This window comes from Rosa chinensis, chromosome 7 (genome assembly GCF_002994745.2).
Source record: "Rosa chinensis cultivar Old Blush chromosome 7, RchiOBHm-V2, whole genome shotgun sequence".
Taxonomy (NCBI): domain Eukaryota; kingdom Viridiplantae; phylum Streptophyta; class Magnoliopsida; order Rosales; family Rosaceae; genus Rosa; species Rosa chinensis.
Window position 1 is genome coordinate 45,473,189 of NC_037094.1, and position 12,001 is coordinate 45,485,189.

Genomic DNA, 12,001 nt, shown 5'->3' on the forward strand with positions numbered 1-12,001 from the left:
AGTACTGGACGACACAAGATAAAGCATGAAACAAATAAAGAGAGTTTTCAGAAAAATGGTTTTTGACAGAAAACCATAGTTCAAGAATGAACCAACATTTTTATGCTACCGATGAAAAACCCTACACATGTATTAGTTTCGAGGCCTTTTATACAAGAGGAAAAACTCCCCCTCAAACAAATCTTTTCTTTAAACACCAAATGATAGATATAGAAAGATATCAAAATTTATTTGTTTTGCATGCAAGAAGTCTTTAATGCAAAGTACACCAAATCAATTTAATAGACATGTAAATCAATTAAATATGTGCAGCATGATTTGGAAATTTAAACTCAAGATCAGTGAATCAATTTTGCTTGAACGTATCTTCCTCTTTGTTTCCTTGAAGCTCCGGTTTCCTTGTGACAATGGGAAATCATGTATTGAATGGTGATTGCCCAATATACTTACAAAACTGCAGGGCAAGAACAAGCTCCCAGAAGAAAGGAAAGATGATCAGAAGAGTGTGGATGCTTCTTTGATAAAATCTATTGAGGCTGTCCCAGACTTGAAGACATACTTGGCTGCCAGAGTCTCTTTTAGGTCTGGCATGAAGCCTCATGAGCTTGTCTTTTAGACAATCACCTCTTTTCTTGCTTAGGATACTTGCTACTCCTGTACTAGTTTGTTTTTTCACTATCATGGTAAGAGCTGTTTACATTCAGATCCGAGATTTTGTACTTATCGGCGTTCCCATGCAAGGGATATAATGAGTTCCATTTTGCTTTTCTGGTCATCGTTAGGAGAATTTTCCAACCTTTGTTTGAACCACGAAAGTCTACGTATGAGTACGTTATTTTCATTTTCTTTTTACCTACTTGGGGATAGTTTAGTTTTTGTCTGTCCAAATAGGTCCATTTCTAAAAAGATATGAAAATGAAAAAGAAAAACAATCCATATGTGAAAAGAAAGTTCGGACAAGCCCAGATTTGATTTTCTCCCTAATGTTAGAACCTTGGCTTAAGCTATATGTAGGTGTGGGATCTGTAAACTTTAGATTCTTTAACCGGCCCTAAACAGACATTCTGATGTGGTGCTGTCTAATGCTGGGGGTAACTTAAAATAAACCGGGGGACTACAACTGAACGAGGCATTGAGGAACATCTGGAACTGATCTGCCTGATGCAGGAGCTAAACCAGTCTTATTGTGCTCATCCAATGACAATTTGGCCACCTATATGATCAATCATGCTCTGAGCGAGGTGCGAATCACTTGCAAAATAGGCATTAGAGGACTATTCCTTTCTCGGTTTGGAAGAGGCTGAAAACTGCTGTCAAACTTCTATTGTCTTGATGAGTATTACGCTATGCTAACAATAATATCAATATTCTTATCAACAAAAAAAAAAATTCAAATTTTGACAGCAATTCTGGCGTTCATCTTTCCCAGTGTAATGTACTACACACGGATCAAATTGATTGTATCAAAAACCAAGCAATGAAACTTATATCATATTATGTTTCTACATATCGATCAAAATAATGGATACAGAAATATAATTAAATCTTTGGAGTACATAAGCCGTAAATTGAAGGAAAGTCAGAGAAGCTTCTGCAGCTGTCACGAAAAATACCTAGAATTAGGGTGTAATATAGCAGGGATCAGCTATCGCCGAGTTAAGCTAGGAAAGAAAAGTTTCCAATTTTAGTGTGTATATTTGTTCAAGCAATTGATGAAGTACATAGTATTAATATTTCACAGGTGAGCTGAAGAAGCACAGAGGCACAGTTGCAGAGCAGAAGAGACAACTTGGAATAAGAGAGGACTGAGAATATCCCCAAGAGTGTCAGGGAGAGAGCAAGCACCTAAAAGATCAAAATTTGAATTAAGGATCTTTAAAACTAAAAATAATAAATAAGAATAAGACATCGTCTTTTCATATCATATGAATGAACAAGAAGGGAGCATTACCAGAGAGTGGGATGCAGGAGCAGAGATTGAGGGCAGAGACTGCACCACTGACGGCTGGCAGTTTGAGAAAGATAATAACAGTGAGCATAAGCGTAGGAATAATGCTTTAAAAACAGATTCGAAAGCCAAAATTGAAATGTGAGATACCAAAATCCTTTTCTTATCATGGCAACACGAATTGACAATTTGCACAATTTTTGCTTTGCACACATAGAGATCAAGCCACCATTCAATAAGGTTACTACCAGGAAATTGAGTCATGATACAAGAAGTTCGCATGATCTATACACGTCAGAACTGCTAACCCAATTCAACACTATTATCTAATTTTCTTTTTCAGCTGGAAGAAGCTTAGCCAAATTTTTGTATATACATTAGATGATGTTACATCTAATATGAAATATGTTCAGAGCTTAAAAAGGTCGGCTGTTAGAACTAAGAAATCACATTTAAATCTGGAGTGCACAATTCAGGTTGTCGAACAATGTAGATTTGATCGCCATGGCTATCTTCCTTATAAATATCTTGATTCCTGTGCCAAGTCCATAGAGCATATGTAGAATTCAAAACCTGCATTTAGATATGAAATGGATAATGAAGAGAGAGATCACTCTTAGGTAATGCAAGTGTATTTCTTTTTCCTCATTTACACCTATTAAGCAAATTCGATATACTCGAATACTACAAAATGAAATCATGACATACAAAACCTATTCATAAACCTTGAAGTTGAGAATATTACAAACTAAGGTTAACCGTACCTCAAGTATTCCATGACCAAAGCTGCTTTCTCTAAAAGCACTCCACTCTGGCTGTTCATTCCAACAAAACTTCCCTTTAGCAGGCCCAGAAGAAAAGTTCAGATGACATACCCCTCCAAATTCAGGTATGTTGTCTCCAGCTGAAGGACACTTTCCAGGGTCATCAGCAAAATCAACATCAACTTTCTCAATATTGCCACCATCTCCAACTGTTATATAAACAGGTCCACATGGATCTAAAATAGTTATATACTCTATTCTTCCGCTCATAAGCATGCACCTGCAAAGTAGATACTCATCAGTTCAACAGCAAAGAAGAAACCTTCTTTAACCATAAACATTTCATAAGGTATCTTCCAGTTACACTGTATGTCTCTTTGGATTGCCTACCATGCATTTTTAGTGTCTAACCACAAAATCTACCTTACGAGACTACCATTTTATACCACCCAATTAGCTTCACAAAAAGATGGATAAGAGACTATCACTTCAAATGATTAAACAGACAATCAGACAATATAAATTAAGAAATTATAAGGTACAGGTTAAAGCTATAATGCAAAGGACTGACATCTCATATATCTTACTGTCGCTTATGTATGAGAGTGAGATCCATGATTAACATTTGAACTTCAGATTTAATTTCAAAAGTTAAAATCTTTCACTCCAGCAATTTAATTTCTTTTCTTCTCTTCCTGTAAGTATAAAAATATGATATAGAATAGAAAATGCAGATTATTCTTTCTTTAGTATAAGTATGACTGATCATCAAGTCCTAATTTTTTTTCATTAAAATCACACTGCCGGTGGAAAATAGCCAAAAGGAACTATAAAATTAAGGGTTTGTCTCACCAATAGTACCTGAACTTAAAGTTACTTGGACAAAATGGTACCTGGACTTCAAAAGTAATCAAAATGGTGCCGAAACTAATTTGTTAATTAAAATTACACTGTTGGTGGAGAATAGCCAAAAGGAACTATAATTTATAGTCCTATTGGATAAACTAATTTACAAAACATTGGAAGCATCTGATATTAAGATATATTCACTGGCATTATACATCCCTATACAAGTATTTAATGCCTTGAAACTCATGCAATGAAAGAGATTTCGACTGTGAGAGCGGAGTTTAAGTTTAACAACTATAATGGATTAGATCCTAGATCATAGTCTATGTTACTTTCGTTCAGGAACAATTTGTTTCAAAAATCCTATGTGATTCATAACCATAGAACCAACTTCAGGACAGAGGACATTAGAACTGAAATATACATAATCTTTGCTCTTTTTTCAATCAAAATGCAAACACATTAAAGTTATAGTCCATCTCCAGCAAAAGCAGATTATCACATAGCAATGCTCACATGTTCAGGTTCTTTCAATTCTGGGGAGAGAAGGAACATTATCAGTGAAATTGGTGATAACTTACTAAATTCTGGAGAATAATTTGAAGGAGACAAGATATGTCAAAGACGATCAAAAGGAAAATCCCAACAGTAAGTATATCACTAACTAATTTCTACAAAAAGAATCAGCTCAAACTTACATGACCGGAGAAAACAATATCAACACCATATTGATAAAGAAGTTCTTCCATTTCCTGTCTCATGCACTCGAATTCCTGATAATGAGAAGAGTAGCTATTATACCAAGGTGAATGCCATGCAGCTACCAGCCATGGGGTCACCGACCGGTCTACTCGGTGTAGATCGTCTTTAAGCCAAGCATACTGTGAACCTGGAATGAACATTGATGTGAGAATGTGAAACTAAAAGAACAAAAAGTGTCCAGTTGCAGAAGTGCTTGCACTGTCAAAAAAGAAGCAAAAAAATAAAAATAGCATAATACAGCATTTGGCACAACATCCGAACATTTAATATCATCTTTTGTTGTTTATAGTCATTATTAAAAAAATTATAAGAAAAAGGAAGAGGGCATCAATTACCTGTTGCATTGTAATCAACATATGCTCCCAACATGATGAAATGCACTGCTCCAGCATCAAAAGAGTAGTAGAAGTTGGTTTTAGAGCCAGATTCCTCGGATGGAACTGCAAACCTTACCAAATAGGATGAGAAAGTGATTCCGGCAACTTGGGGCTCAATCTCATGGTTTCCCTCAATAACCATCATTGGAACTCGTGAGGTTAATGGCTGCATGAATCTGAACAGCCATTTCAACCATATTAAAAACAAAACCAAACTAAATCAATTATTCAAGATATATCAGCATCACAAACAGTTCAGGCTAACCAAAATGTCCCTAACAAAACTAAACAATAAACATACTAGTTCATTGAGACAAACGGGATGCAAAGACATTCAAACAATAAGTACATCATCTAATAAAATGAAACAGTGACTATACATTTAATACCTCGTTCCTTTGGGAATCAATTGCTTTTATCCTATGTCATGTTACCATGTTATAGGAAGATTTCTGCAATAGATAATCTTAGAAGCATAGCTATATGGACTTACGATGGAACAAAACAGAATTTAGTAAGTGGAAGTGGATGATCATCTGTATTGAGATAAGAGAACAGAAACATTTTCATTCCTAATCAGAACTGTCAGAAATTTTACCGTCCCCACCCATCCCAGCGGGGTTGGTATGTTTCTCTGATAGGTGCATCTGGGAATGCACATGAAAAGCATGAAGCTCCTTTACCACCAGTTGTAAGGTACTGATTTGCATAACTTAAGTCTCCAACCATTACAATCATTGAAGGATCATTCTGAATCAAATGGTCAACAGTTGTAGTGGTATTGCTTGTGAGACCTAAATCTCCAATAACAGCTATTCGACGAGGATATGTGTTTGGGCTAGGCAATGGTAAAGTTTCAAAGGCCTGCTCTTCACTCATGGCAGGGATAGAGCTATCCCCACACTTGTAATAATATTTTGTTCCTGGTTTAAGACCTACAACAAAGAAGCGAGCTGTTAAATCTTAGAGGAACTAATAGTGTACTCGTACTTTATTTTCTTCCAAGTGTTCAATTATGTAACCAAATGGCCATCCTCTGAGAAGATATCCAGTTTGACCTTTGAACAAATTAATACTACTTTAATAGTTTCTTTTAAAATTAGCATTTCTAGGTTACCATAGGTAGAGCATATTAACATCCAGCCTGCCTCTTAGTACGTTTGGCTTGCTCTTGTTCATAGTGATATTATTTTAAGAAAGTAATGATCTAATACATTCTATCTATTGAGAGGTTTAACTAGCAAATTGATCAGGGAAGAATATATTAATTTCAGATATTGAGTATTTGAGTTGTATAGAAAGATAATACAACATATGCAAAAACTCATGGGATGACAGCTTCTTCAAATCAGAACATGGTAAATAGGAGTCCTAGGTTACCTAAATGGCAAGTGATAGGGTAGTTCTGTCAAGACTTGACTAGGTTGTCATGATTTATGATACAGCTTTTGCCTCTATGGGATTAGAATCCACATCTTTCATTTCTGAAGTATGATAGTCACAGGCAGAATCAAGAAAAAGAAGTCAAATCCATCTCAATAAAATAGTAGGGCTCCTTATCATCACTACACCTCTAAAATCTCCTAACTACAACAGTAAGTAGCCATGGTGTTTCATTTGACCACAGATTTTGATTCCCCAAATCATCGGTGTTCAATATTTTAAAATAACTCCAGTACAGGTTCTACTTTTGTAATCATTATTGAGCCCATACAAAGTCATTGTCCAATCGGTTCAGCTAAGCATCATTTGGGCATTTGGCCAATAATACTCAACTATGAACCATGTTCCTCCAGAGAACAATTGAATTAGCAATAATGGGTTCCTATTCTCTGATGAAAAAGATAATTGTACACTATCATAAATTCATAATAGCAATCAACAAGTGATAACCAGAATCAGAAAGTATCAGAAAGTTTCCATACCATCAATCCTGACATGATGAATGATGCCAGAAGTGTAATTCAAGAGGCCTTGAAATGGGTACAATTGACTGTAAACCACAGCAACCCCTTTCTTGACACCATCATACTTGCCACTCTTTTTGCCATACCACACCTCACTCCCAACCTTTGAAGGATCAAGTGGTGTCACATTTTTCCCAATCTGGGCATCCCCTGCCCCAACAAAAACAAACCCAATTCAGCAATTCCCTTGAACCAGACAAACAGAGCAAACTAGCATCAAAACATTGAGAATAGAGAGGGAAAGACAAGAAAGTACCAGTAACCCAAGAAACCCACATTGCAGTAGGTGAAGATATTGCAAGAGCTATTTGTTCAGGGAAATTGAGGGTGACATTCTTCTTGAGCCTGGGATGGTCCATGGGCAAGTCATCGCTGCCTCTTCGGAGTGATGGGTCGAAGTGCCGAGTTGCAGGCTTAAATGGACCTTCTAGAGTTGTGGGTATGTGATCACTACCCACCACCATATTTATTACCATGAACAAAATCAGTGAAGTGATCCTCCATAGCTTACAGTACTTGTGCATGGCTCTATCTCTCTGCTTCGAGGAGAGAAAGAACTGAGTTTTGATCATGGGTTTGGTTCAGAATGGAGATAGTGATAACACCATAGCATCTCTGCGGTGGATTTATAGGAATATGCCGTTGGATTTGATTTCTATGGAGAGAAAGGTACAGTGTCAGCAGTCAAAAGAAATTAAGAAATGGAATAATATAGAATCATACAAATACAAAGTGCGTAGCGGGAAGTGTAGGAAACAATGTCAAAATTTCTTGCATCATACTCTGTCTGCCGTTTGCTTCTCTACATACCAAAAATATTCTATGGGACGTCTAATGTAAATTAAAAATGAGATACATTAAGTAGATTAATTCGATTCAGAAGCATATTGATTTCATGTATTGACACACTAATTTAAAATCATGTCTACGGTTATCGAGAGCTGGTATATTATCATATAGAATTGGTCTAACTTTAATGTACTTATATGTCAATATACCATAAATTTTTCCTTACTATATATAGTGGTACTAATGATGAAATGTTTTGTTCTTGCATCAGGTTTTGCATTGGTTTCGACCTCCGGGATACCCAAAACTTCTTGTAAACTTAGTCCAGATGGTGGTATGAAAGTATGAAAGTGGTTAGTTAGACAAGTTTGTTAGTCAGGCGATCCGACCAAAGACTCTCTCGGCCTCTCCTATTAGGCTGTGTTTGTTTCACAGAATTTGGGCATTGGAAAAGGAATGTCATTTCTTTCTTTCAGTTTTCTGTGTTTGGGATGGCAAAGGAAGGGAAAATGATTCCCAAAGGAAAGGAAAACCCCCACCCCACCCACTCCAGGAACCACTTTCCCTATCAATTTTCTGCATTTATTACAACATTATATGACTAAACTGTCCCTGCATAAAATCATTATTTGCTAGTTTTATCTATTCTTCTCTCATTTATCGGTTAATTGTATATGATATATTCATGTAAATTCATCTAATTTCTTTCTTCTCTTATATATATATATATATATTAGATAATATATATATATATATATATATATATATATACATATTATATATAATATGCAGTGTGTGTTTGGTTTTTGATTTCATCTGCTTTTAGTTATTGATTTCATTTTTTTTTAACTTGAACAAGATAGACAGTTGCTAGATATCACTCCATAGATGTGTCGTCATGATATACATTATGGAGGATTCTTCTAATGCTAGACAATATTAAGGATTTACTTAATTTTGTCGTCATGATATACATTATGATGTATATTATTGAGGAACGACATTATTGAAAGATACTCTACAAAAGACCAATTGAAAGCCCCAATATGAAATAAAACTTATAAGAGAAAGAAAAGAAGGTAAAATTATGAATTTGAATCTCAATTTTGATTGTGTTCTAAGTTTTCTCAGTAGTATGAGGGTATTATTGGAAAATTGATAGGATTTGTTTCCTTTCCTTACAAGAACCAAACACTGCAATGGAAACTAAAAGGTGTATTCTGACTATATTCCTAGTCTTTCCAAACACTGGAAAGGAAAATTGATAGGAATTGCAATTTCCCATGCCCATGGAAAGAGAGCAAGGAATTGATTTCCTTTCCTTTCCTTTCCGCGAACCAAACGCGGCCTTACTCCTTCCATATAGGGCGACACAGATTCACAAGATTGCCGTGTACACTAGAATAACTCAGACGTCTAGTTGATAGGATATTGGAATTGGGCGAATTGGTCTCCACACCTTTTTTTAACATTTTGGTACATAGTCCATTTTAAATGGACAGTTGAATGCGCTGTGTGCTGTATATGAACTTCATGTTGAAGAGTGAGTCCCATGGTTTTCTCTTACTTGTTCCTCTGATTAGTTCACATCTATCTCTTATCTACGCAGATATGCAATTACATCTAGGAAGTCCTAGGTTTGCATCATTTTGGCAAAATGAAAAGAACAAGTTATGATGACTGATATTGATCTGGTGTATTTAGGTTTAAATTTGACTTGGGTTAACTAGGTTTATGCTAGTCTGATTCTTTGGATTGTGATGTTCTTCACTCTGTAGGGAGATCAGGCAATATAGGATAGACATGAATCTGGAATTGTATATCACAAATGGTCACTCAACTTTTACATATTCGACACTTTTGTCACTCACTTTTTAAATAACTTTGGTCACTCAACTTTAACTCTGTTATTCACTTTAGTCACTTCGCTAATTTTTTCATTAAAAAAAATTATTTTCACAATATCAATGATATTTTCATCTAACCAATTGTGAAAATTTGAGAAATATGAATTGGAATGATTGGGGGAAGTGATTAAAGTGAGACAAAATGCCCCTTGGGTGACTAAAGTGATTGACAGAGCAATAGTTGAGTTACCAAAGTGATATATTTGAAATTGAGTGACCAAAGTGTCGAATGAGTCATAGTTGAGTAACAATTTGTGAAATTCCCCCTAAATTTCTTCTTCTTTTCAAATTTCCACCAATGGTTTTATTTGCTGTTATAAGAATTCCTTGAAAGCAAAGCAAAACTGTAGCAGAAGCAAAATTGGACAATAGGGGCCACCTTGCTTGCATTAGACAACTTATATTATCCATTTCATGAGCTCCATCACTTTTGTGGCATTTGTGTCTTTGGGAGTGGTAAAATTCTGCTGGGCCCGTAATTAAGGCGATTAACTCTGTAGTTAGTATGTCGTTAATTTTCAGTCATGAATGCAACAATTATTACGACAATAACTACGCACAATGATTACGATTATAAGTGCGCAATGAATGACAGTCGAAAATGCGCAATGAATGACAGTCGTAAGTACGCAATGAATGACCGTTATTAATGCAACAATAATTGTCATCATAAGTGCATAAATAAATGCAGCCATAAAAGCAAAAATAATGGCGGCTTGTCCTCCAAGTAAGTCATCGCCTATATAAAGGCGACCAGACGTCAAGATAAACCATCTCATTCCGACTTGTTTTACTCCACTCGGCTAAGAAATGTACTGACTTAGGCATCGGAGGGTTTTCTACAGGTACCCCCCTCCTCCTCGAGCGGCGGTCCAACTTTGAGTCAACACTCCAAGGAAGCTTCTCGATCGTTCCCGGTCAGCTCTCGCTCCAGTCCGCATTCATTGGTGAGTCAAACTCCTCTACGGAATTTTTCATCACCAACAGTGTCGGTTCAATCTCTCTGTGCTTTAGAACAATATGATAGTCATTATGCGCCTTGTGGTAATTTGGTAAACACCAGCTTGAAGTAATTCCTAAACCAGGTTTGGTTTCCTTATTGCTCTTTTAAAATTGTATCTGGTAGCCTTGAAAATGAATACTAGACTGACAGACGTTTGGCCTGTGCCTTGTGAAAATGATGAGCAAGACGTCGCAATGTATTTTGGGCATGGCCCGGATCCTGGTCACGCATAGGGATGGATGGCAATTGGTACAGCGTTCCTTCCCCCACTAGTTCATTTTCTATGCTTTAATTCAAGCCAGTGGAATTTGTAACTAAGTATTCTTCTGATCAGTCCATTGATTTTTGCAAAGACGCAAGATTAAGATTGCACTCCACAATGTACTTGGTTTATTTTCTAGAACTCTAACGAAAAAGGTCTTCAAGTGATCAACACAGATAGGGGCTTGATTTTTTTAACATTGCCAGAGACTAATGACTAGCTAGAATTTACTAGACCATTATTGTAACAGAAATTTTCTGCTAGAGTATAAGATGACTGATTTGGCTTTGTGTACTTTTGATCTTTTGCCCTTTGGTTGCTTTGTGGGAAGATCTTCAGGTTGTTTGACTGCCCAGCTTATTGCTATTGGTGGTCTTATTGTGATCACATTCATATATAATGTATGCTTTACTCATGAGTATCTTCCTCATCATTATGATTCTAATACCATCTGTGCACATATTAGTTTATGAGCATATCATAGTCCCGAAGAGAATTTATGAAAGAATTTTTCTTTTGTCACCAATTTTCACCTCTCGCTACTAGATTGTAGATGCCAGTTGAAACAATCATCCACAAAGAGAACTCTTTTTTGTTTTGAAGACTTTTTTAGAAAGATTCCACGAGTATATATGAGTACTCACAGTGAAAAGGAAAGTTTGAGCTTCAAAATTACGAGGTATTCTTAATAAGCTTGATCAAAGACTTCTGTTTTCTTGATAATTCACAATAAATAAATAAACAAAAAAAAATTGTATTACTTGTAAAAATAAAATGGAATTGGAATTGGTCTACTCATTTAATTTCATAATCCCTTTATATAGGGAGAGAATTACAACGAAAATATCAATTACAATGATGACATTAAATGCTGATTGATCCGTAATCCTTACTGATTGATGGTAATCGCTAATTCCTTGATTCCCTCTCCGTCAGTCACTTTAATGAAGGCACATAATGTGCTTTTCCTTTAACACTCCCCCTTGTGGCAAGTCAAAGATGAAATGGTGCATGAGTTGTTGCCTTACTAAAAACCTTGCCAAGTAACAATAAAAACTCTGTGGGACAAAAAATTCACCTTGGTCGAAGGAAAAGAGCACAACGCACCTTTTACATTTGAGGATGACTGTCACGGCCCGAATTTTGAATAATAAATTCAAATCCGAATCATGAATACAACTAAACCAAATAACGTCCTGAATTTTTTTAATAAAACAACAACACACAACCCACATTACAAACCTCATAGCAAATTATCTCTCGAGTCGATTATTACAACACTACCATAAATAAAAAGTTACGCTCAAAAGAGTCTACAAAACATAACAAAAAGAACAAGTGCTGAACTCAACACTACCGCTCTACCCAGCTCG

General features: G+C 35.9%; 1 protein-coding gene across 1 annotated transcript; it reads right to left on the bottom strand.

Annotated features, from left to right (window-relative positions):
- Positions 1-1,545: 1,545 nt before the first annotated feature.
- On the bottom strand, positions 1,546-7,388 carry LOC112179339 (purple acid phosphatase 23-like). The gene is given in 10 exon segments (XM_024317736.2): positions 1,546-1,845; positions 1,952-2,005; positions 2,399-2,521; positions 2,713-2,953; positions 2,955-2,992; positions 4,260-4,450; positions 4,659-4,876; positions 5,299-5,635; positions 6,626-6,817; positions 6,924-7,388. Coding segments are annotated over 10 exon segments (1,854 nt in total). The 5' UTR covers positions 7,240-7,388; the 3' UTR covers positions 1,546-1,701.
- Positions 7,389-12,001: the final 4,613 nt, after the last annotated feature.